This window comes from Leuciscus leuciscus (genome assembly GCF_965113295.1).
Source record: "Leuciscus leuciscus genome assembly, chromosome: 18".
In the NCBI taxonomy this organism is placed as follows: domain Eukaryota; kingdom Metazoa; phylum Chordata; class Actinopteri; order Cypriniformes; family Leuciscidae; genus Leuciscus; species Leuciscus leuciscus.
In genome coordinates this window covers 13,872,928-13,900,474 of record NC_138742.1, presented here as the reverse complement: position 1 = coordinate 13,900,474, position 27,547 = coordinate 13,872,928, and the positions used below count along the sequence as shown (strand labels likewise).

General features: G+C 38.1%; 3 protein-coding genes across 3 annotated transcripts in view; 1 reads left to right on the top strand and 2 right to left on the bottom strand.

Annotated features, from left to right (window-relative positions):
* znf385a (zinc finger protein 385A) overlaps positions 1-11,226 on the bottom strand; it is an 87,517-nt gene extending 76,291 nt beyond the window's left edge. The window contains exon 1 of the mRNA XM_082144910.1: positions 10,880-11,226. Coding sequence (XP_082001036.1) covers positions 10,880-11,006 — 127 coding nt within the window. The 5' untranslated portion in view covers positions 11,007-11,226. The remainder of the gene's footprint in view (positions 1-10,879) is intronic.
* A 2,782-nt stretch (positions 11,227-14,008) lies between these two features.
* birc5b (baculoviral IAP repeat containing 5b) lies at positions 14,009-15,282 on the top strand. The gene is made up of 4 exons (XM_082144941.1): positions 14,009-14,221; positions 14,373-14,482; positions 14,667-14,784; positions 15,018-15,282. The coding sequence occupies exons 1-4, from the start codon at positions 14,096-14,098 to the stop codon at positions 15,096-15,098; spliced, it is 435 nt and encodes a 144-aa protein (XP_082001067.1). The 5' UTR covers positions 14,009-14,095; the 3' UTR covers positions 15,099-15,282.
* Positions 15,283-21,788: 6,506 nt separating this feature from the next.
* Positions 21,789-24,590, bottom strand: neurod4 (neuronal differentiation 4). The gene is made up of 2 exons (XM_082146489.1): positions 24,437-24,590; positions 21,789-23,335 (listed from the first exon to the last, which is right to left on the bottom strand). The coding sequence occupies exon 2, from the start codon at positions 23,327-23,329 to the stop codon at positions 22,274-22,276; it is 1,056 nt and encodes a 351-aa protein (XP_082002615.1). The 5' UTR covers positions 23,330-23,335; positions 24,437-24,590; the 3' UTR covers positions 21,789-22,273.
* Between the last annotated feature and the right edge of the window lie 2,957 nt (positions 24,591-27,547).

Genomic DNA, 27,547 nt, shown 5'->3' with positions numbered 1-27,547 from the left:
GAAATGACCACGAACAATCAAATATTGAGGTCAGCCTGTAAATTCACACGCATTTAACTTGGGCTGCATTTCCCAAAAGCTTTGTGAGCCTAAGTTTTAGATGACTAGTTGTAGAGACTATTGGTGGCAGTGGTTTCTACAGTCTGCATATGCTTATGATGCTTTTGGGAAATGCAGTCCTGTTTTTTTCAGTGACGCCATCTGAGCCTTTGAACGTCAAAGCATTGACAAACAGGTTGATTAAATGGACCAGCCCAGTCCTGGCAAACCGAGTGATGGCTGCGTGGACAGTGTGCCAGTGTGTACGGCAATGCAGAGCTCACACAGTAGTGTGACCGTGTGTGTCTCATCAAAAGAGGGGATAGGGTTCCCTCATTAGTTGTGTTGGGATCAATAATTCAGAGCAGGGCCTTGTTGAGCTCAATGGTCCAAGCGCTAATGTGCTGTCTACCCGCTAGGGACTGGGACCCAGCAGGACTTTAATGGATGTCATGATGAGAGGGTGAAATCCAAGAATGGGGATCCTCTTGCAACCCCTGGCTCCATGTCCGTGTGTGTGTGTGTGTGTGTGTGAGGTCTGGGATGGGTATGGTCACAGCATGAGGAGAATGGCTATTAAAGAACAGGTGTGAACAGAACGTCAAGAAGAAGAGCTGAAGATGACAAGTCACCCTACAGTAACTTCCACATCCCAACAATTGTTACTCAATTAACTCAATAAGCTATTTCTGTGTTTGACAGCTTTGGCACCACAGAATCACATCCTGACTACCTTGGAGTCATTAATGACACTACAGATTAAAAAGAGAGAGAAAAGACCACTACATTTATAAACATGTTGACACTTAAGAAAAGCACAGCATTTTTACTAGGTGGATTTAAAAAATGTCTTACAAGAAAAAAAACTAGAAAAAATATGAATTCTGCATGCTTAAACTTGCATCATCACAAGAAATATTTATTTGCAACTTAGTCTGATTAGTCTGCAGGATTTATATTTTTTATGTTTAAACTTTCTAAGCACATAGGATACTGTATGATTCAGGTGTGCAAGGCATTGCATTTTCTATTGGGTTATATACATAAAAACATAGCCTAATATTTAAAATAATATATAATAAAGAACTTCAAGGTTGCTGGTTTAAAACCTTGCATGGGACAGTTTGCCAAAAAAAAAAAAAAAAAAAACAGGCTGTAGATATAACCACTGGAGATGCAAAGAAAGTACAGTAGGCTACCTAATTGTCCCTCAATTTTCATAACTGTTAAGGATAAACATAGTCAATTATATGTCATCTAAGTTTATAACCGCAGTGATACTGCTGCTTGCCTCAAAACGCAAAAAAGCCATATATAGCTATAGCCTATTTAAAAAAAAAAAAAACTTTTCCAGTTTCCTTTGAACCAATGTCTCAAAATAACGTGGACGTGACTTGCGAGGCACGATATGAAAGCATGTTAAAACTCTTCCATAAACTGCGTAAAATCCATGAGAGCATGTTCACACTTATCCTATGTCTTATCCTATGTCCCACGCCCAGAGATTAGAAGCAAGCGTACATATCCTCATTAAAACATAAAATTAGTGTTAGTGTTATTCTGAATCAACAGCAGTCTGTTCTGATATTCCGACAAAAATAACGACAGCGAGTGATGTTACTCACAATCACAACTGTTCAATAAACAAAAAGTTAATCTTGAAAACGTACATATTTCCAGTAACAACCGCCTGTTTTTGCTCCACGAAAAAAAGAAGCCAAAGAAGACTTCAACACTGCACGCTTCTGAGCAACATACGGCAGTAGCGTTCAGTTCCCAAATGAATCAGTGTTAATGAACGAATCGGTTGTGTGAACGATTCAATGATTCACTCGTAAAAACAGAGGCTGCATCAGAAATCGCATAATTCCCTATTATATAGTAGGTGAAAAACAGTATGTGACAAAAGTAGTATGTCCGAATTCATAGTACTCATAAAAAAGTGGGCAAAAAGTACTCAGATGACCTTCTTCCAGCGAGATTCTGAAATGTGCATAGGATGGACACTTTACTGTCCCATGGGGCCACGGGAGAGGATTATGAATGCCAGTGAAGAGATGTAACTTAATCTGGTAGGTCACATGATAATGACAACATGGCGAATGTAGTAGCCTACATCCATCCAGATTACATTAATACTCCACACATTCATACTATATAGAACATATTTTTTTTAGCGGTCGTAGTACCTACCTACTATTATACAAAATATAAGTAGGCTACCTACTATTTATACTATTGGTATAATATAAGTACATACTAAGTAGGCTATGGACGCAGCCAGAGGCTCAGTTTTGGATGCAGCCAGAGGCTCGGTTCGAAATAACGTAGCCTACTAGCATACTACTCCTACTATATAGTAGTATGCTTCTCCGAATTCAGCCAGTCCTTTTTCTCTCCAGAATGAAGTGTTTTGAACGAATTTGGTTGAGCAAATGAATCACTCTCTTATAAAAGGCTACACAAAAAGTCATTTGTCGCCCCCTACTGGCTTAACGATGTAAACTGCTGAAAGAGTCACTGAAAAATTCGTGTATAATAATAATATTTTGTATAACACAAGTCCCAGGACAGGGCAGCATAATCTAAAAAAGATATACCATACTTTATCACAATAATTACCATGGTCAAAGTGCACCGGTTTTAAAAAAAGCGTGGTCACCTAAGGACGCCGGCCCATGTGAGGCTTTGCTAGGCCAAGAGTCTGAAGAGTGTAAGTCAAGTGCTGCTGTGCGAACCCTATAATCTGTCTATATCCCTGCAACCATATGGAGGGAATAGAGAGAAAGGGAGAGAGGCTGGAACACCTCTGCTTGCCACCATTCAACCATAAAAGCCCACTGCCAGAATAAACCTGCACTGCGACACAGACTCAGAGGACAAGGCCTTGACTCGCGTTCTTTTAGTCCATTTAATTATGTTTCGAAAGCTCCTCTCTGTATGACCCCTACAGCAAAGGCAAAAGCGCTCTGCTGCCCTCTGCAGGTTCAGAGGTGATATGACACACGAGAATCATTCGCACAGCATAAATAAAGCAGCACATCAAGGACTGATTTACATATTAAATAATTTATATGATGTAGCCTGAGGAAAATTTACATCTTCACCCTTTCTTCAGATATTATTAAAAATGTGTTAAAGTTTTTGTAAGCATATTGCATAGTTGTGCTTGGAGTCAATTGTTTTATTTGTGATTATGCAATGAAACATGCCAAAATGTACAGACATTTTTGGTCAGGCTGGAATAAAACATTTTTTTTTTTAAATGAATATATGCAAAAACAAGCGAGAACCAATGAAATATTAATAACTGGTTATGTAGTACGCTAGTTAATTAATTATTTTATTCCCCTGTGCATTTTTTGCATAGTAAAATAAAACCTGTAGCTGTAGTTTTCCTTTTTTGCCAAATAATTTTGTCAGATAAATACCTTAACTAAGTTTAGTATTTTGTTATATATATATATATATTGGATATTTTGAAGAATATGGGTAACCAAACAGTTGATGGACCCAACTGACTAGTATGAAAATAAAATACTATGGAAGTATATATATATGACACTTATGTAACTGTGACATTTAAATATATGGAATCATCCGTGAGGATTTCAACATACCTGCTAAGTTATATTTCATCCTCCCTGTTAAAAGTACCAATTACACAGAGAATTATGGTTTATTTAGAGAGCTATTTTTACATAGAGCCTTGGGGAATCACATCCCCAAACGTACACACTTCTGTAGCACAGCAGCCTGGACCGCCTCCAGACTGCAAACCAAGCCTTGCAAACTAATATTCTCACGCAAGCACCAAGAACCTCACGCAGGGCAAAGCAGGGACACAAACCTTGGAGACACAAACAAACCTGGAACTAGCATGCAAAATTAAACACTGTGCGCAGGACCAGATCAAAGATGCAGAGACATCAAGAGCCAGAGAGAGTAAGCGAGAGAGAAATAAAGCTTTCCATGTTGAGATAGGACTACTGCCCAGCTGCAGGGAAAGGCTCCATGTGCTAGGAGGTCTAGGCCAAAAACATTGCAGGGACTCTGTGAAGGCTTCCCTGTCTGGCCAGAGGCCCATGGGTATATTGGAATATTGAGGTTCTATTTTTAATCTGTTTAACGAGAGACCAGAGCACAAGAGATTAAATCTGGACTCTGAGTTGGCCAGTTCAGCAGAAACAGATACAGTATATCTAGGGATAGAGTGAAGCCCAGTTGTAAAATCTGTGTACTCACAGATCTTTTATCATTATCATCATCATCATCAATTCTCAACATGCTCCTCTGGTACTAAGAACAGAACAAACAAACATTCTGGAGGGGAAAGGGTCGTATAAATTGTGCATGTTGAATATAAATTGTGCATGTTATGCTTAGTAGCCTATATAAATATAAAGTGTATAATCATAGCAAATGAGAATTAACTCAACAGAATATTTATTTTTAGTGGTTTAAAATCAGAAGATTGACTTTAACATGGAATGACCTTCTTAAGTTCACCCAAAAATGAAAATTCTGTCATCATTTACGCACACTCAAGTTGTTCCAAAGCTGTATGAATTTATTTCTTCAGTTGAAGATAAAGGAGGATATTTTGAAGAATATGGGTAACCAAATAGTTTATGGAACCCATTGACTATGAAAATAAAATACTATGGAAGTCAATGGTGCCCCATAACTGTTTCGTTACCCTCTTCAAACTATCTTCTTTTGTGTTCAGCAGAAGAAATAAATAAATACAAGTTTGGAACAACTTGAGGCAGAGTAAATTATGACAGAATTTTCTTTTTTGGGTGAACTATCCCTTTAAGGTGCTGTCACATTATTTAAATTTCAAGAGCAAAAAAAATATATAGTATAGCGATGTCACTGAAAAAAAAAACATTGGTGTAGGATTTACTTTGGAACAATTTTCAATCATAAATTAAATTTCATAAATAGGCTAATTAAGAATAGGCAATTAACACATTGAAATAAACAGGACATTTTGAAGTCAAAAGACTGAAATAGTATTTTCTTGAAAAACTTTGTTTTCTAATAAATTTTTCGCAATGTATGAAGCACAGTGCACACTTTCAAGTCACTTTCAAACCAAGCAGCTTTCAGTTCAACAGTTCAAATCTGCATGGGGAAATCGTTCGCCTTCCAGTGAAATTCTCAATTGCGCTTTTCTTAAACAGTCGCTCATGTCGCCAGCATTTTGTCGATGAAAGTCACAGGTGGTAGGCCTATATGAACATTTTTTTAACACTGGCACTTTGAGAAAATTGCTTTGGTTTTTAACTAGGGGTGTAACAATTTATTGTGTCACAATAGATCGCAATACAAAAATGCAACAGTATCGTGGATAGTGACAATCTGTATTGTGTATATTTCAACCAAAAAGAAAATTACTGTGTGAGACAAAATTTAAGTTTACAGAGTTTTAGTGTCAGTCACCTACTACATTTAACTAATATATATATATATATATATATATATATATATATATATATATATATATAATGTTAAGTATATTGTATAATAATGCGTGGGGGATATTTGTGGGTCCTCCTGATAATGCCGTCTGATGTTACCAGTAAAAAGTGGCCTACATTATTTTAAATAATGTCCGAGTGTAGACACCCGAGTGTAAGTGCATATTTGTCTAAAATAATTTTGTATTTTCAGTTTCAGAATCATGAATATTCTAATATTCTAGTGTTACCATTGTCCTGTGCATTGGGTAACAAGCACCAAGTCATTTCCACCCCCAATGTAGGCTAATACCAAATTTAGCATTTTAATCAACTGTACATTTTTGTTCAACTTTGACCATGTCTTGGAGTTATAGCGATAATATCGTGAGTTCAGTTTTGTGATATGTATCAATTTGTGACGTAAGGCTATTGTTACACCCCTACTTTTGACCCTTTTACAATTTACTGTGAGGAGAACAAGTATTTGATACACTGCCGATTTTGCAGGTTTTCCTACTTACAAAGCATGTAGAAGTCTGTAATTGTTATCATAGGTACACTTCAACTGTGAGAGACGGAATCTAAAACAAAAATTTAGAAAATCACATTGTATGATTTTTAAATAATTAATTTGCATTTTATTGCATGACATAAGTATTTGATCACCTATAAAACCAGTAAGAATTCCGGCTCTCACAGACCTGTTAGTTTTTCTTTAAGAAGCCCTCCTGTTCTCCACTCATTACCTGTATTAACTGCACCTGTTTGAACTCGATACCTGTATAAAAGACACCTGTCCACACACTCAATCAAACAGACTCCAACCTCTCCACAATGGCCAAGACCAGAGCGCTGTGTAAGGACATCAGGGATAAAATTGTAGACCTGCACAAGGCTGGGATGGGCTACAGGACAATAGGCAAGCAGCTTGGTGAGAAGGCACTGTTGGCGCAATTATTAGAAAATGGAAGAAGTTCAAGATGACGATCAATCTCCATGCAAGATCTCACCTCGTGGGGCATCAATGATCATGAGGAAGGTGAGGGATCAGCCCAGAACTACAAGGCAGGACCTGGTCAATGACCTGAAGAGAGCTGGGACCACAGTCTCAAAGAAAACCATTAGTAACACACTACGCCGTCATGGATTAAAATCCTGCAGCGCACGTAAGGTCCCCCTGCTCAAGCCAGCGCATGTCCAGGCCCGTCTGAAGTTTGCCAATGACCATCTGGATGATCCAGAGGAGGAATGGGAGAAGGTCATGTGGTCTGATGAGACAAAAATAGAGCTTTTTGGTCTAAGCTCCACTCGCCGTGATTGGAGGAAGAAGAAGGATGAGTACAACCCCAAGAACACCATCCCAACCGTGAAGCATGGAGGTGGAAACATCATTCTTTGGGGATGCTTTTCTGCAAAGGGGACAGGACGACTGCACCGTATTGAGGGGAGGATGGATGGGGCCATGTATCGCGAGATCTTGGCCAACAACCTCCTTCCCTCAGTAAGAGCATTGAAGATGGGTCGTGGCTGGGTCTTCCAGCATGACAACGACCCGAAACACACAGCCAGGGCAACTAAGGAGTGGCTCCGTAAGAAGCATCTCAAGGTCCTGGAGTGGCCTAGCCAGTCTCCAGACCTGAACCCAATAGAAAATCTTTGGAGGGAGCTGAAAGTCCGTATTGCCCAGCGACAGCTCCGAAACCTGAAGAATCTGGAGAAGGTCTGTATGGAGGAGTGGGCCAAAATCCCTGCTGCAGTGTGAAGTAATGCCTCGACGCTCGGAACAGTTGACGGAACTTTCACTTGCTTGATCGGCCCAGTGCTGTAGGGGCAGGGGCGCCGCTAAGGGGGTGAAAGTTAGGACGATTCTAAGGGCCCACGCACTTTTGGGGCCCCCAGAGATCGATTTTAATAATGGAATGGGTACGGTAGGGGGCCCAACCTCATATTATTTCATAGGGCCCAACATTTCTAGCGACATATATCGTCTATGATATCGTTATTGTTGATTTAACGATCTGAGATTATCAAGTATGTCCCTCACTACAAAAAACAAACAAAAACACACCCACTGAGGGCACGCATACACTACATGATGTAGTCTAGTTAGATTAGACTAGCGCGCGTGCACATTTAGAGTGAACTTTTACTGCGTGATTTATTCAAATGCATTTAGAAAGCCCCCACATTTTAGATAAGAGGCAAAAATGCCCCGTATATCTTATATCATTTAATATAGTTAACCAATATTACACGGAGAGACGTTTTTCTCCAAATATCAGCATGATTACAAATGTGACATTGATTTTATACAACGTACATTTTAATAAACAAGTTAAGATTGAGTGACTTACATTTTAGACATCAAATCGCCTGTTTAGCTGTTTTCCGCCAACGAAAATAGTTCCAAACAAAGTCCACACACTGTTTTGAGTCTCTGAGCAACACACAGTGTATCTTTACTGAATGAATCCGTTTTTTGAACGAACTAGCTGAATCAATGATTCAATGACTCACTCATTAAGACAGTAATGCTTCCTTCCTGAATGAATCAGCCGTTTGAATAAATCGATTGAATCTCAATGACTCACTCATTAACAGTGATTTGCTGCCACCACCTGGCGGGTTTAATTTCACATTTATTAAAGGGGTGGTATAATGCCCTTTTCACAAGATGTAAAATATTTCTCTGATGTCCCCAGAGTGTGTATGTTAAGTTTTAGCTCAAAATACCCCACAGATATTTTTAAATAGCATGTTAAAATTGTCACTTTTTAATTACACACTAACTAAAGTTAAAAAAGTGAAATCATGATCAACCACTCCTTTAAAGTATCGTTTCATTTTTTAAATAATTTAAAATAACAGTATTTAACGTTTTATATTTTCAACATTTCAAAACATTATTTATGCATCTTTAATTGCTCTTCACTGATTAACTTTAATAAAGGTTAATCTATAGTTATATAGTTATACATTAGATTATAAATTGTGTACCTGAAAATCTTCTGTTTAAACCTACTTGAGAAACCTGAAAAGCACAGTTTATTTCATTTATATGTTTGTTCTGTTGTATTTATTTGTGTTTATTTATTTGTGTTATTGCTCGTAATTTGATTATTTGTTCCTATTTTATTACTTACTGTTTAAATGAGTTCATCTAGTAGCTTTTGGTGTCATAACCTTTTGCATGTATAAAAAATAACGAAAACAATACTAAGCTTATTTTATAGGCCCATTTTCTTTTCTTGTACTTTAGTCATTTTTTGTTGTGGGGCCAGTGAAAATTTTGGCAGGGCAAGTAAAAATTTGAACCACTGGTAGAAAAAATCCTTAGTGTTGAGCCCTGTACAGTACAGTTCAGTATGATTCGGGACGGTAAACTCTTCTGACGGGCATAAAAATAAAAAATAAAAGATAAGAAGACATAATATTCTTTATATCCCCTTTTTTAAAGCATTAAAGCATTTAAGCATTTAAATTTGCACCAAAAAGTCATTACACGTTCATCATTTTTTTTCTTGCACATTTTATACAGGCCACTTCTGGGATGGCGGGATGGGGATTTTTCACAACCTAACTCTAAGTTTTTCCTTCCTCTCCTTTCTTCGTCTTAATCTGGCCATGACTTCAATGTATTGAGAGAGCCACAGCGTATATGTGCCATGTGCTCTGAGAACATACTGTATATATCAACAGCAGTGTGTGCTGGCGGACGGGTGGTGAATTTAGAGACTGCACTGAAAGGTCAAAGGGACGTCCAGCACCCAGCCCACCATATAAATAATAACCTAGACTTACACTGCAAGAGGAAAAACCACAACCAAATGATTAGGAAATAAAATGTATGTTAATAAAAGCGTTGATCTGACATTTTAAATATAGTTGTTTCAATTCGTTCATATAACCTTATTTGATGTTGTATCCATAGATACATCAAATCTAATTTAGTTTGAAAAATGGAAAAATAATACAACCTTTCATAGTGCAAGGTTAAAGTTTTTATTTTGATATTCATTAAATATGTGTAAGACCTTCGCGGTTCCGCTTCAATGCCCTTGAAAAGCACAGAGCCAGCATATGAGTATCCGTTTGCATGACAGTGGATGATCACACTAAAATTAGAATATTGATCAAGAGTGGATCCATATCAGTTATGTTCCTGTTGCAACAAGAAGGAAATATTTCTAGAAAGCTCTTGGAGGGATGAGACTTTTCCAAATGGATAGCCTGTGTGCTTTTCCAGCTCTGCGTATGAGGGGAATGTTGAAGTTGACTGTCACTTTCTCTCACACTGAGATGCTAATTTCACACCTTTGCCAGAAGACAGAGAGCCTCCTAATACTATGTCTGCACAGATTTATCTCAGCAAATATCCAGGCTTGTACATATAGACGCTTACACGTATACACACTTACATGTCGTACAATCATCTCAAGAGCTTCACTATAAACATGGCTGGTTTAAAAGCTTTACTGCAAAGTTCAAAATTCACAATGTGCGAACATTCCCTCAGGCCTTAAGAAATAGACTGACCTTCAAAGCTAAGCTCCTTTTCTATTTTACTTCCAAGTAGGCTACACATATTAAAAGTCACAAAATTGTTCTTGACCAGGTTTTTTATTATTTTTATTTTTTTACAGCGAATGTCCTTCACATTGATAAATGCAAAATCAAATGAGCAAAGGTACATTTTAAAATGTCATTCCAGGCATATTTTGACAGAATATAGTTCATTAATGGCTGTGGGCAATATTACTTTTGAAATTGTTACACTCAATCAAACACACATATTAACACAAAGCCTACAGGCATGTGCACTTACACATACACACACACATAATACATCTATTGACTAGATTTTTAGTGGTCTGCACGTATCAGATCAAACTCATTTTAGCTTTATTGGTGAGCATAATGAATGCTGTGACAAAACTGTAGAACGCCAGCTTTCTTATTACCGATGAAGAAACATGCCGAAAATGCCAGTTCAAATGTCCAGGAGAAGTATGCACTTCTTCATTCGAAATACAATCTTGTTAATGACAACATTGACATGAGTAAATTAGGAGGACTAGATGCTGGTCATAGACTGAATACTCAGTTGTAACTCCATGAGATGTATCACATCTCCTAAACTATTAATCTATGTCCTGGGAACTACATCTATTGTAAATATAGTACACAAATAATTAATTTTAACCCTGGAAATATAGATCAGCTTGCAGTGTTATTCTATAATAGACTGTTAGTATAAACACATACAGTATATGATGTACATTTGCATATGCAACAAAAAGGCTCTCCAGGGAAAACAGTTTTGTGTTCACTTGAGACCGCAAACAAAAATAGAAATTAGCAGATGTTCTTACCTGAGCCCCACATTAAACCCTCTTCCTCTGACTGTTTCCCGTCCTCACGTTTCCTCTTTCTGCCTCCGTGGGTCTTTCCACTTGCACCCTGACACCACAAACTCCTCGTAGAAACCCTCGCTGGCATGAACAACAGAGCGTCCGGACCCGGTTCTTTGAGGCTCCAGGGATATTTGGAGCCAAAATAGTCCTGATGAACTTACGGGAGTGTCTCCTGCACACAAAGTATCACACAGTCACATTTCCCACTTTTAGCCCATCCCACACTTAGTCTCACCACACTGAGAATACAGGACAAGTGCAAGAGATTCCAGCAGATAATCACACCAGGACAGTAATAAGTAAAGACAACTGTGTGAGGAAGGAGAGAGGAGGAGAACGAAGAGGGAGCGGGTGGGAGAGGGAGAGAGAGAGAAGAGTCAAGTGTCAATGAAAGCACCGATCGGGATGGAGAGTGAGAGAGGTACAGACTGGGGAATGTTATATGAGATATATATATGATAGCTGGGAAGATGTAGACGGCCTGTGACAAAATGCAACTGGAGCATCCAGGTCTTATTTCATAATATGGACAACATTGTTGTTTTATGATAAGTGATTTTTACATTAGAGCTTCAAAAGTGATAAATGGAGCCACTGATGTTCTGCTTGGGAATCTTGTAACTAAGGATATCAGGAAAAAGTCTCTAGTGTAAGAAAAAGCCATGCAAAGTGTATTCAGTCAATTCCATCCACTCTCGTACTTATGGACACATAAATGTATACATACTTGTATATGCACACATACTGTACATCTCAAGAGCTTCACAGCAATCTCAGTGGCGTCAAATAAATCTTATAGGGAAGACAAAAAAAAAAGCGATTTATTCCGTCATGTTAATAACAATTGAATTATAAAAAATATAAATAATAAAAATTATTATTATTATTATCACACATCTATTTAATTCAAATTAATTTAATTTGTAAATATTATTTAATATTTATTTTTCAATAATAACAACCAACATCAATTAGTATTACTATTGATAAATAAATATATATTATTAAATATTATAAATAATTTCAATAAATAAATAAATAAAACTTCTGCCTTTTACATTTGAAGTTTGGGAATCTTGCAATTGGAGAAGAAAATCAGGAAAATTCCAGTCATGTTGGAGCTGCGGCACATGACTGTTGGGGATCTGGGTTCGATTCCGGTCTGGGTCATGTCCCGATCACTCTCTCTCTACTTTCCTGTCAGTTCTGCAGTGTCCTGTGTAGTAAAGGAAAAAGCCAATGAATAAAAGATACATTTCAGCCATGCAATGTATTTCCAGAAAGTTCCATCAAGCCGCTTAACTTCTCCTGAGCGGACGACTGCATATGAGTGACAGCTCCGGTGTGGGGTCTCGCCTGAAAGGAATGCGCCGAATGTCATGTCTGATGTGAAACTCTAGACTGAATATAAAGTGACAAACTATCACCACAAAAGAGAGAACAAGCAGCCGTTAATCTTCCAAATCTCACAAATCATTTCATGGAAAAACCTCATTTAGAATTAACCATCCTAGTTGAGTGATCTCACGTTCACCTTTCAGACAGATTAACATATTAACAGCAGAATTTGTTTGTGACAAACAAAAACAACCTTTAGGGAAGTTCCTATCAAATGAAGGGCAGAGAGGGGTGGAGGGGCCGCTTTTTGGAAGTGGTAAGCACATTTCAACAGCCAGGCGCAGTGAGATACAGTTACAGAACATGGTGACAGCAGCAGGGCCTTTCCCTATACCAGTCATAAACAACTTGCAAATGCTCACACCGCAAACCATTAATGTTGTCTGCAACTCACTATGATCTCACTTTATGGTGTATGTATTGGCTTACGGTAATTGGTTAGGAGAAGAGACACAACTTGCTGAGGCCTCTAGACTCAAGTTTGTGTCTAGTAATTGGCTTATGTGCAGTCTAGGGAATCCACTGAACTATGTGTGCAGCCTGTAGCGGTTAACTACATAACACAGGAATCTTTATAGGGCTTGTTAAGGATTATGTTTGACATGAGGTCTCCATTCCAAAGCATTTACTATTTGGTTTTATAGCAAATAAAATAACTTAATTCTCTGACTGATTAGGAGTCAATGACGCAAGACTCGTAATAATTTATTCAAAAGTATTTAAAAACTCATATAGATAATAACTTAATTTTTTTTAGGACATTTGGTCCAAGAAAATGGCACGAAACAAATACAAATATATAATCTATCTATACATATATACTTCCATGATTACGTTGATATACTTCCATGATTACGTTATGTCTTTTTGGTGTTTGCACTAAAAATGTTTGGCCCTAGAATATATATATTGATTAACTGACTCTAAAAATGTGTAAATAAAGAAAAAAGTGCAGTGTAAACACACACACACACACACACACACACACACACACACACACACACACACACACACACACACACACACACACACACACACACACACACACACACACACACACACATATATATATATATAAACACACACACACACATATATATATATGTGTGTGTGTGTGTGTGTGTGTGTGTGTGTGTGTGTGTGTGTGTGTGTGTGTGTGTGTGTGTGTGTGTGTGTGTGTGTGTGTGTGTGTGTGTGTGTGTGTGTGTGTGTGTGTGTGTATATATATTCTAGGGTCAAAAATGTGTAGTGCAAACAGATATATATAAGATATCCTAATATTTACACTGCACTTTTTTCTTTATTTACACATTTTTAGAGTCAGTTAATGCAAACTTTCAACTGCGATTTTTGGACATTTTTAGTGTCAATGACACTACTCTGGAAACAAAGCCTGTTTTTCACTGAATTTCAATTTGAATATCACATTTCAAATTTGTGTTTCTGTTCGTCCAGCAGAGGGAGACATCACACTACTATTTCAAATGTGTGACATTGTTTCAGTGAACGACGTGAACATGATCATAATTTTAATGCGAAATGTTTTTTCAAACAATACTATACAATAAAAATTGATAATCTACTGGCATAAAATCACAAATTTACTCACCAGGTTTCAAGATCTTGTTTTACATCAATGCCTTTCGTTGCTCTGACAGCTGTCAGCGATTCATCAATCAATAATCAAAAGCGCCCAAACAATTAAACAGCCACACTCAAACAGATTTATAGTGAGATGGAGAGTTGCAGGTAGTGTGTTCTGTTTGAGCTTCAGAAATGTCGAACGCAGAAGTGATTGCGTCCCGGCTTTTGTCGTTTAACCTGATGTATAGTTATGAAAAGCGTCTTCAGACGTTTTCCGAGTGGCCTTTTCGAGAAGATTGTCAGTGCACACCAGAGCTGGTGAGTGCATCAATGGAAAAAATGAAGAGAGAATTAGACTATTAATGAGTGGAAGTCGAATGACAACAAATTGGACTGTACAGGGATTTTAGCAATTTTACAAAACCACTGCTGCTTTAATTAAAAGGAGTAATGAGAAACCTCTCTTCAGATGGCCAAGGCTGGTTTTGTGCACTGTCCTAGTGAGAATGAGCCAGACGTGGCCTGTTGTTTCTACTGTCTTCGAGAGCTGGAGGGCTGGGAGCCTGAAGACAACCCCTGGTGAGCTCCTGCCTGAAGCACACCTTTACAATCTATCGGCTTTGTTTTTCTGAGGACACCTTTTGTTGTTCACTTATCTACACTGCATGTTGTAAACTTGAGGTTGTAGCCTAACAGTTGACTTTGTGTGGAAAAGGGGAACACTAAATCAACACTCTTTTTTTTTACCGTCCTTGTCATTAAGGTCCGAGCATGCCAAACGCTCCCCCAATTGTGCCTTTCTCCATATGAAAAATACATTTGACAAGCTCACAGCCATTGAGTATTTTCAGCTGGAACAGGAGCGACTTCGCATCTACATTGTAAGTGTGAATGCAGTTGTGGTGTAGATTTTATGTATTGTTGGTGATGGTCTACCACCATAATATTGCGTGATTGATTTGTTAGAAATAATTTATTACCTACATTGTATTAATTTGTTTTGTTTTTTAATATAGACCTAATTTTTTCAATTGTATTTTCATTTAATTAATAAGTGTTTATTTTACTTATTTTTATATAACCATGTGTGTAAACACTAACCTCCCTTCTCCAGAGGAAGATGGGTCACCGGAAGATAGCCTACTTTCGTGATGAGGTGGAGACCACAAGCAAAAATCTGAGAGCTCTTATTTGATATCCAGTGATTAAAATTATTTTAACGGCATGCTTTATTTAAATTTTCACCAATAAATTCAATATTTGTATGTTCCATCTACCAATTGTTTTTTTGCCACTGACACCTGCTGCTGCTTTGGACACTTCTGAAGCTTTAATTAAAAATGTACTTGGACCACATGGTGAACCAATGTGTTAATTGGGAAGCATCCCTGTCCCTTATGATTTCACCTTCAGTATCTGTAAGTGATGTTTAACATAACAATCGTAAGTATTCAGCACTAGTTATGTAGCTCAACTTGACACTTTTTCTCTCTTGTGAGACCTCCTCCTATCCAAACCTTGACCCTGGGCAGATGGCCCCGAGCCCCTCCTTCTCAATACCAACTGTTGCCTCTATAACATCTGTCACTGTAGATTGTAGTGGAGTTGGTGAGAACTGTGGGTAAAAACAGTCTACCACTGGAGGGCTCAGAGGGCTCTGGTGCTGAGGATAGTGTTGTGAGGTGCAGACAGGGAAGAAATAAGGTCTTAGTATTGTTGTTCTTAGATGAATCATTTATCATCATACTTTTAAAATAAAATGTGAGGCGTTCTTTAGTGATAACAGTATAAACCGAATGTGTGTTTGGGATGGGGTAGGCGAGGGATTAGGGATGCTATCCCATCTCCCCCTTCCTATGCCCTGGATTACCGTCTAATGCAACACTCTGGACACTGAGCCCCGATCAACTGCTTAATTCTCCTTTATCCGCTCGCAACAGAGCAAATAGAAAAATAAGACTTTTTATATATATATAAAAAAAAGAGAGAGATGATGTAACACTCATCTAGAGTATGAGTTTAAAGGAGACCCCTTAAATTCTCAAAATAACGATGGTCTGGAATCACGCTTTTGATTTCATGTAGTTGCATCATTATGTGGAAGTTTCTTTTGCACAACTTTTAAATGTTGAATTGTCCAGCAGCTCCAGTCTATGCATGCAGGTGCTATAGGCATTTTGGATATGTTAAATCGTTGCTAATTCAGTTAGCATTAACAATTCGTTTTCTGCCTTTCATCAATGGCCACATCACATGAGCAGCATTATGAATATTAAATACTGGTGCACAGTCCATCACTTCCTGTCTCATCACAGGGAGTGACAGGTGTCCACACTCCACACTGACTAGGCCTTCTCCTCTCAAAATGTGGCATATGGACAAACTGACAGATGTTCCCAACAGAAAGTTTACAACCTGAGAGCGCCATTGGGGCCCATCTGTTGCTGTGCGCGGGTCCTCCCCCTCGGCTCTCCTCATCTTACACCAGAAGAGGCTCCGCCACACACCCCTGCCTCACCTCCGCTCAGCATCCCCTCCTTTCACACATAAATCAACTCCCACCCCATTCAGCCTTTATGACACACTGAGCCAAATTAATGCTGAGGGACTCACCTGGAAGAGCATAGATTAGCTCATGCAGGGACCAAACATACTAAACAAAGACCTATTCTGCCAATGTTTGGACCAGACAGACTGTTGAGAATTTTTTTATATATTTTTTTTATATTCATGTCACATTATTGACGTCATAAGCCGTGTGTCCAAACTCACTGTATTCAGAATAAGTATTCATGTGATGTTAATAATTCTGTGTATTAGTAATCATAACTAATTAATTAAATGTATTAAATATGGAAACAAATGATATTAAATATATAATTAATATACTATTAACTTAATTTCATGGGCTGGGCTAACACTTGATGTCCAGAAACAGTTGAGATCCATGGCTGTGGAACCTTCATTGACAAAAAAGTAGGGACACTCTTATTTATCATATACATTTTATGTAATTTGGCCAAATTCATCAGTAAACATATTCATCAAGTTTATTTTAAACAATGCCTCAAAACACAAATAAATGTATATACTTTTTGATGTTCAGAATAATATTTGTTGACTTATATTGTGTATTGTCAACTGAATAGTGGAGTTACAAAGTGAACTTAAAGCGCTTTAAGACTTTTCCATATAGTGGTCCAGTCTGCGACCTCCATCATCCTCTGCTGAGTTGTACCCACTTTAGACTTACGAAGGGCACCAGTACATTCAGGCTTATACTGTATTCCATAGCTTAAATAGATGATTATGCATCTCTCAAATCTCTTTGTGACCTTTTCCCTCCCCTTTTCCGTCTCCTTCTTACTTTTCCCATCCGTTTCTCTTTTACTCTCCATTACTTTGCATGGCAATCAGTGTGAGCTAACTGCAGGCTCTCTCTCACACAGTCGGTCCCTCCTACCTTGCTTTCTTTTTGTGCCTTCTTCCATAGGGACCCCCATCTGTCCCTCCTCTCCAGCCATTGTGGGGGCTCAAAGCCAGGCCACCTCCACAATGCATTGGGCGTGTAGGGGGGGGGGAGGCAGGGTAAACATGACAGCATCACCATCCTATTAGAAGCTCTTTAACTTTGACAACCCAACACTCTCACAAAGCTCTGAGGAGACGAGTCTCGCCTCACAATGTCACTTTAATGGCTTGTTCCACCCTTCTGTGAACTCTAACCTCCCTTTACCTTTCCTCTGCTGTGGATCGTCTTAGTCTTCAGTCTGACCTGAGCTCACTGAGCAGATCTATCTATCTGGTTCAGCGTTTTGTGTTGTTGCTGCTGTCTTTCACCAAACTTCATCCTCTGTCATCGTACCCTTCCCTATTTCTTCATCCTGCTGCCACCTATCAGTCTCATTGTCCTCCAACTCCGTACCTTGACCTCACTGTTCTCCGGCCTATCCAGTGTGTTTGTGTGAGTGTGTGTGATGTGACTCATGAGGAGGAGGATCACAGCGTTAGCTGAAGCTTAAAGGCAGGGGATTACGGCAGCACAGACACTGATTAAAGCCTTCCAGCCTCCTATGGCCCCATTAATACAATCTTAATCACAATGCTTTATCCCCATCTCCCCCCTATGGATCAGGACCTTTCATTTAGTAGGAGACTGCGTTGTTTGGCCAGTGGATTAGTGCCAGAGAGACAAAAAGCTGGGGAGGAGTGAAAGAGGTTTCAGACTGCACTTTAATGTCCCATCATCCACTCCTTCTCTTTAACTCAACATTTTAAAATCACAATTCCACACGGCAACTACCTCGCACAGTAAATGGAGATCTGCAATTGCCTATAGAGGCCCCAAAAAGTATTTGAACACTGTAGCCACACTTTAACTGCAGACTGCAGAGGTCTTCCACCCTGAAATGATTTTAGTGTGTATGTAGGTGTAGGAGTAACCACAGGTGTAGATCATCACCACTGTTCAAATAAATTTGACAATCATAAAGTGTCCAAATATATATATATATATATATATATATATATATATATATATATATATATTACATTTTATATACAAAATGTACTGTTGTATATATTTTAAATCAAAAATGATTTGCTTGAAATGTTTTTATTTATTCATTTATAAATGCTATTGTTTACTCTTTGCAGTGTAAATCAGACTGTCATCTGCTTTATTACCTGCAGGATAAATCCTTTGAGTTTTGGCTGTATTAGAAGATTTCAAATTAATCTTAAAAACACCACGCTAAGATTGTAGTTTTCTTATTTTGTTCATAAACTTTGTATGGGTATTTGCTGTGGCACGGAGGTCACAGCGATGGCCATCTGCCCTATATATGGGAAAACGCAACAGTCTTCACGTGCCTTTTCATTTTTACTAGCACATTTCTCCTCTACGCTTTCTCATCTGTTTTCAAAGGATATGTCGACAGCAGCTGACAACTCTGAAACCGTTCCCTTATTTCAGCCCTGCTGAGTTCTGCACAGACGGCTGATGTATTGGCAATGAACAATGCCAAAGACTCTCTTAAAACATCTTGTATAGTTTTTTATATAACTTTTGTGGATAGTAATTTGCAGATTTATGAGTAACATGCTGAGTTATAAAATAAAATAAACTTTCTGTGAATTGATTTGCTTGAAATGTGTTCATATTTATTCATCCATTTATTTATTTATTTAAATGCCTCTATACATTATATACAGTATGTATATATATATATATATTAGTGCTGGGCAAAGATTAATCGTGATTAATCGCATCCAAAATAAAAGTTTGTGTTTGCATAATATATGTGTGTGTACTGTGTATATTTATTTTGTATATATAAATACACACATATGCATGTAATTATTTAAGAAAAATTTGCATGTATATACTGTATATACATTTATACCTAATTTATATTATATATAAATATAAATAATTTATATATATTTAAAAAAAAACTTAAATATATACATGCATATGTGTGCATTTATATATACAAAATAATTATACACAGTACACACACATATATTATGCAAACACAAACTTTTATTTTGGATGTGATTAATCGCGATTAATCTTTGCCCAGCACTAATATATATATATATATATATATATATATATAGTCTTAAAATTATTCATATGTACTAAATGACTGTATAGTGGCCTCAAATATATTCGGGCACTTCAGCCACTATTAAAATTCAGTCATCATTTACTTTACATCATTTAGCATTTATTTTAAAGAAATATTTTTTTTTAAAGCAAAGCTTTTCCCAAACTGTTACGTTTTATATAAACAAATGTTGTTGAATAGCCTTCATGGAAAACATTATGATTGGATCATGTTCATAGTTAATGTGCTGAACTACACCTGTGTGAAATCAAGGGGAACTGAACGCTAAAATGAGCTACAGGTTAGAGTCATATTTAAATGTAATTTCTCATTATTTGATTTCACTTCCTTTTTTAAAAAAAACCTAAATGCTCTTGACGGCACAACCTGAAAGCCTTCTGTGCACTTGACTCCCTCCATTCTGTCCTTTCCTCATCTTCACCCACTCAACCATCTCAACGTGTGGAACTATGTGTCATTCCAATGCCCAGCTGACCCACAAGAGGACAGGGAAAGGGGTCACTCAAGAATAGGGCCTCGTTCACCACTTCTGTTTTGTTTTACTCCCTCTCCCACTTTCTCTTTTTCCCCCTTGCTCTCTCTCTCTCTCTCTCTCTCTCACTAGTTTGGCCCCAGCTGTCCATCAGCCCCCCGCAGTTCTCCCAGCTGTCTCGGTTCTCCGAACGAACAGCCTAACAACAATGCAGGTCAGAGGTCGAGAGAAAGAACACACTGCACTTACAATAGACCAGCGGCGCCCGCTAAAACAATCGCTCCCTTTTTCTCCTTCACTTCTCTCGCCTTGCCAGGGCTGGAAAAGACAAACCTTTGGAATGGTGGATGAGGCAGGGTCCACTTCAAGCAAAACAGCCTCTGAGGCGCCCGTTCTCATCTTAGTGCAGCTTCCAACAATAAACACACTTTACACACTGGCTCTCTGGCTTGTCACCCCATCAACCCTCTGTTTGTTCATTTGGAGAGGCATTGCATTGTCCGATATGAGCACAAAGCTAAAGTCAACGATCGTCCTGTACTCAAGTGATATAAAGGTTTGTGGGAAAAGGCAATGTCTTGCATACATTTCAATACAGCTATGTGACATGCTAGAGTTACAGGAATTAAAAATACATTCACACTGTAATTCTTTTTGTTCCCTACATCATTATCCCCCCTTTTTGTGTGCTTGTTTTGTTTTGTTGATTTCCCCAACCATTTTGGCAATGAAAAGGCTGGGAAAACGCAAGTGATAGTGAAAGGGGATCCCATGCATGACACAGTCACCTGTTCCACAGCTATGTGTTCCCATGGCTCCACATGCTCCACTGACTCCCATGCCCATCATAACACTAATATTAATCATTAAAACCTCTATTATTATTATTCAACATCACCGAAAGCAAATTCAGTGAAACATCTTTTTTTAATAATTTCTTCTTTTTCTTTCAAATATAAAACGTGCAATTCTGCCTAATGCAATGATTTTGTTATGCAACATTTGGTAACACTTTATTTTACAGTGTCCTTGTTACACGTTACATGTAGTTACTATAGAAATCATTAAATTGTGCATAATTACATGCAACTAACACCCTAACCTTATAGTAACGTAGTTTATTATTATTACTCAGTCCTTAAATAGCCTATATAACTACACTGTAACACGGACACCTTAAAATAAAGTGTAACCCAACTTTTTTCTAAAATAAATTATGCAATATTATAGAATATTCAACATTACAGAATCCATTAAGTATGATAAAACTATTGTAAAAAAAATCAAATAAAAAATAAAGCATAACAGAATTTATTATTATGACAAAGGAATCTAATTAAATATTTCATTATAATATTTAAATGATATGCATTTTTAAATGTCTGGTTTATTGTTAAAATTAGAGCATTTTTCATTCAATCATTATGTTTTCTTACATTCTAGAATCTCTAAACAAATATGATCATAATAAAAGTAAAAATAAAAATAAAGAAACAAAATAGTGTCATATTATATAAGAATATTTATTTTATTAAGTGCGAAACAGGTAAATATTTACAAATGCTTGAGCAAGATTACAAATATTGTGGAGAATGACAAAAATACATTAAACTGAATGATAAATAAATTAGATACTTTATGAGTATTGGTAGCAGTTACTGGCAGTGTACCAAAGAACCAATAAAAACAGTGCTGACGAATTGTTTCAAAACATGTACAATTGTCATCAAAATAAATAATAAATACAGTCATAAATAAACGCATTTGTCATGAAAAATGTTTTGTCCTTTTCCTTCATTCTTTCATTTGTGTCGTGTTTTGTTTAGTGGCAAATCAGCATCTGGTTGAACAGTGCTGAAGAGACTTAGGTTCTTACTCTAAAATCCTTCCAGTGTTTGTCTACATGTCAATTTTATGCACTTTTATGGCACATGTCCAAAAAAAGCCATCCTATTTGAGGAAGAGAACAAGTGTATACAGAATACAAATCCCAGAACAATTAAAAATAACATTTAAAATAGTAACAAACTCAGTCGTGACAAAAACAAGAATAAATTAACAAAAAAAAAATATGCATCTCTATCTCAGTACTTCAATTGCCACAGGTAGGTTGTGTTTCAGAAACTCTCTTTCAGTGACCTCTATGGTCTCTTAAGGGATCAGACAGGATACATGCAAAGTGTCTCCTTAAATGTGCTGGGCCCCTGGAGGCACACTGAGGAGCAGGAGGCAGAATTGCTGAGCGTCTCTGGTGGTCATATTTGTTTATTCACTGTAAATGCTGCTCATCTGTGATGTCACAATGTGCGAAGGGGCGAACGGCTCGAAAGCCATCTCTAAAGGAAGCTCGTAACGGGAGCCTGGGAATAGAGGGTGACCCTGAGGGACTGGAAGACCTGCCAAAGAGGTGGGTGGGTAAGGGTGTGAGGAGATGTAGTGGGTGGCATGGGCCGGGTGAGGGGTAAAGTTCCTCTCAGCCTCGTGAGGAGATGGCTCCTGTTTGAGGGCGAAGTTGCCGCTGATGCTGAGTGGCGGCGTAAGAGGGCCGTCGTAAGGTGGCGTGCCGCTGCTACATTCATTGGGTGAGGAGTTCTCATAGGCGGTACCCTTGAAACCCTTCAGATGAAGCAAGTGTGAGGCCTCCAACGAGCCGTAGGGTGGACTGGGAAGTCCCGGCGAGGGATAGCTAATGGGGTGACCCTGCGGACCACCTGCTCCTGGCACCCCGCACTTTTCATCCATCTTGTTGAGCACCATGGTCGAGGGCCCAAGTTGGAGGCAGCCGGCTACGAGATTGCTGGTAGGTTGTGAAAGCCCCTTGCAAAGCATCTCCATAAAACCGTTACTTTCGGGTGACTGGCCGCTGTCCAGAACCTCCGAAAGCGCCCAGATGTAGTTGCGGGCCAGCCGCAGGGTTTCGATTTTGGAGAGCTTCTGGGTCTTTGAGTAACAAGGCATGACTCGCCGCAAGCTTTCCAACGCATCATTCAGCCCATGCATGCGCGAGCGTTCCCTTGCATTGGCCTTGACGCGGCGGGCACGGAATCGTTCTTGTCTGGCTTTGGTCATTTTCTTCTTTTTAGGACCTCTTCGCTTGGGTGCCTTTTCTCCATCGAGACCCATATCTTCCTCTTCCTCCTCCTCCTCCTCTTCCTCCATATCCTCACTGCCAAGCTCTTCGTGACTGCTCCTGTGTAGAGCATAGTGACCTATCTCAGGGGTCCTGTCACCATCCTGTGAGCTGAGGTCTTCCTCCATCCATCCAAGAGAGCTGACTAGCTCAGTCACATCCCCTGGTTTTCCATAAGGTTTGGTCATCATTGTGATCTGAGATCAGAGGAGAAAAATTATTAAAAACAATAAAAAATAAATATACAACTTATTTAGAACTCTATGTGTTTAGATATTCTGACTTTTGACATGTGCTCACACGAGCTAAATCCTTCATCATAGAGAGAGCACGATTATTGAGATGATTATTATATAGCTTACAGCTCTACAATTCCATTTCTTCTCTCAGTTTTAATGCTCCATCTAAAAGGACTTTCTGTTTAAACCCTTTGATTTCCGCAGTCATTTTGAGACGCTGTCCAATCTGGGACACGACTGGATTTAGTCCACAGATAAAGCGCTCGGATTTAATTTGTGGGGAGTCTGTAAACCGGAATCAACAAACACAGGACCAAGCCACACTAATACTACTACAACACTTTTAAATTTGATTTGATTGAAAGACATCAGCATTGTCTCTAAATATTTAGTCACAGAATTATGTCGGCCTCCCGTTGATGAATATTCCGATTGTTTTCCTACTCTCGATTGCGCGCTTCTTAGCGAAATATTTAGATTCTAATTAAAGTTACATTCTATTGTGCGTTTATAAACATTTGTGGGTTTTGTGCATTCATTGGCGCGTCATATATTTATAAGTAGAACAGGAAAGTTTGTAATAATTTATAGTCTAGGCCATATACGCGGCCCAGATTTCGACAGCATTGATTAACTGCACTGTAAAAAATAAATAAATAAAGTTAAATTGTTGCCTTAAAGTGAATTAAAAATGTGGCAGATCACTTTGTATTTAACTACTGATGAATTTGAGATTTGAGATCAAGTATGACTGGCATAATCATAACAAAATTCCATTTTGTCAAACAGGAGACATGATGAAAACATTTTAGGATGACTATTATATGTTGACTGTTTTATAGCCTATTAATTTCTTGTTTATTTACTTATTTGTGTTTGTTTTTTAAATGAGAAATCATAAAATGAATAAACAAATATTATTACGCCGAATTAGTTTGATCAAAATCTTGAAATAAATCTTGAAATAAATCTACATTATGTGTCCTACATCTTCAAAAAATAATAATAAGAAGATATACAGCCTATTTGTATAAATGATTAAAAACAACCGTAACCTACCTGTAAAAGTAGCCTGGATTCACTTCAATAAAACTTCGACCACTAAAAAGGTGGTCAGAAAGCCAGAACACACTGTCAAAATGTTTTTGTTTTTTTAAATGAAAAACAAAGTTCCAGACACCCCACTGATAGTTTGTGTATGTCAACAGTCCGTCTGCGCTATAGTTCAGATCCGTTAGTTCTCCATTGGTGCTTCAGAGCGCGCCGCATGCCTCACTGAAGCGCACTGACTCCCGGCTTTGACTTTCTAGCGATGCTCACAAAGCTCCGCCCACAAGCCACCCACCCACCCCCTCCAGCTGATCCGAAAGCGCGTGGCGCGCTCGTGGCCAAAAGTTTCACGACTTAAGTGTGTGCGTTTACCCCAGGGGCTTTGTGTCTGAGGGTGTTCGCATTTGTGTGCGAGGGAACGATGCAACTTCCCTTGTACATTAACCCTTATAAATCTTACAAGGTGAGCGGCTCTGCAATTCGAAGAAGGGAAGAAAGCTGCAAATGTTTCTGACAACATTTGGGTAAATGACGTGACGCTCATAGGCTCATTTTGATTTGAATAAATTCATAGGCTATTGCAGGGCTTAAAATTTCCTGTCTGGAGATGGTAAGAAAACGTTTAATTAAAAAGATTTGAATTCTTGAAACAAAAACAAAAAAACAAAATAAATAAATAAATAAAAATGTTGGCATCATTTTTCATTCTTTTTTTACAATTTTGATTTCAAATAAGCTATTATTAATATTTCGAAAAATACAAGTCAGCAAAGTTTAAATCAGGGTAGTGTAATCACCATACAAGCTATTGTAAAGGCCTATTTAAAATAGAGAAGACACTTTGATACCCACATGACTGACCACGTCATTCATTAATAATAAAAAGTTAGGCTACTTTATTATTATTGATTTGATGATCAACATGTTACGTTTACTGGATTATGTAATACACCAGTTGATTTGTAGTGTAGCCTACTATCCCAAATTGAAAATAGCCTATAATTGGGAATCCATACAAATATCACTCTCCGCTTTTCTTTCGTGACCTAACGTCATTTTCTGCCCCAATAACGCCCGCTCAGTGCTGGATTAATACCCCTGAGCCCTATTTGGTTTATGGCGAGGTCAAACGTTGTTCTTAACTCTAATTACAGTAGTCTAGTGTACAAAGACGCGCGCGCGTCCCAGTAAATGATTGTGACAGCTTGGTGCAGTGTGAGCAGGTGTGTGTGTTGTTCACCCGTTTCATTCATTCGCTCCGTCCGCTCATTAGCGCCCCTCGTCCCACCAAAACATAACGCTCAATAACTGCTGGATTAATCAAGCCCAAACGGTTTTGTTTCGCTAAGATAACTCACTCAACCATGCATTCTGCGCCCGGGGGTGATTTGCCCCCAAAAATACTCTTTTCTGAAAAGATTTATTAGCCTACTTCAGATGCAACAGATAGGCTACTGGGGATCTTTTAATTCACAAACGAATAATTATGTCGCCTAAAGGATGTGATAATATCATATTTGCAGAACTTTGTAGAGGCAGACCCATATTTAAATTCTCGCGCATGATAACGAGGCAAGAATGACGTATTGTCTAGCCTTTTTAATATTGTGGCATGTTTTAAATTTTGAGGTGGGTCGTGATGCACCTTTAAAAAAAGTACCTTTTACAACCAAATAAATAAATAAATCCGGTGACAAAATAAATAAATAAATAAATGTTTAACGTGTTATGTTAACGTGAAACCTGTAAAATTTCCTTCCACCGTGGATGGGGATTAAGCGCAACAAACTTCCGTATTCTGTAAGTTGCATTGCTTCCAGTTAACAGAGCTGTTTTACTCCTTCAAAGGAGTTACCAAAGATGAGCATAACCGATGTCCATCGCACGTGCAGATTGATATCTAAAAGTTTTCAAATAAAGTGATAAAATAATCTTCATCTTATTCAAACTTCAAGAAGTCACTTAACGTTCATTGCAAGAAAAAGTAAATAAATGTAGAATTTTCATATACAAAAATAAAATTTTGTGCACTTTAACCATTTATGGCATTTTGCACTGTATATATAGCCTACATAAAGTTTGACTTTATTTAGAAAAATGGGCTACATAGCCTATATGTGTTCGTACCACATACTGCAGTAGGGGCTCTATTGTAGTAGTGTGCCATTGACTGTGGGGCTTCTGGTCACACGTGTCCTCACACTGATCCCATTGTATGCACCAAGTGTGCACATCTGTGGCAGACAGTGCTCTCACTATTAACTCTCAATATTAACTTTCATTATGAATCCAATTCTAACAGATCACATTCATATATTTTTAGGGATGATCCTTGATAAATATATATTGGTAAGATTTTTTTTTATTTATTTTTTTACTATTATTTTGACAGGTATTCAAAATAATAATTCTTTAAATCTTATGCTTTTTTTTCTCACAATTTTTTCTCATAAAAAATTCTATATTTTTCAATTGCTAGCCACCATTTACACAGGATAGTTTTCAGAATAGTTCAACTTTTAAGTCAAGGCGGACACTGGTGATTGATAAATGAACAGATGGGCTTAAGTGATGCGTCTGCTACACCAGCGCTCACGCGCCAGTCGCCTGCCTACCATAATCTCTCATGCGACAACACAATCAGCACAATAGGACAATATCCATAGCGCTAGTTCACTCGGGTGACGCTTCTTTCCTCTCGCACAAAGGGAGGAAGGCTTCCACTTGGCGGCATAGAAGTGTTGTAAAGATAGAAAATCTATGCCCTGATGAAGATGGAAAGCTTTTGCTATGGTAACAGTCAACAATCAATGTCCAATTAATCATGATTAACATGGGGGGAAAAAAACATAATTAACTTAAAAATGTTTGAATAAGTTTCTGAGAAATTTCCGTTCAGACTTTTGGTCTCAGGGGGGTCAAGGAAAGGATTTATATTTAGTGTGTTCAGGCATACTGTATCAGGAGTGCTGCTGTCCCATATGAACCAGGGATCACATGTGTGTTAACAGTATGTGCACCTATAACTGTGTCATGCTTCCCCAAAGATCCCATGGTAACCCTGCTTCTCCACAACTTTTCCTCCCATGAGTGTTTCACAATGCTGTGTCACACCTGCAA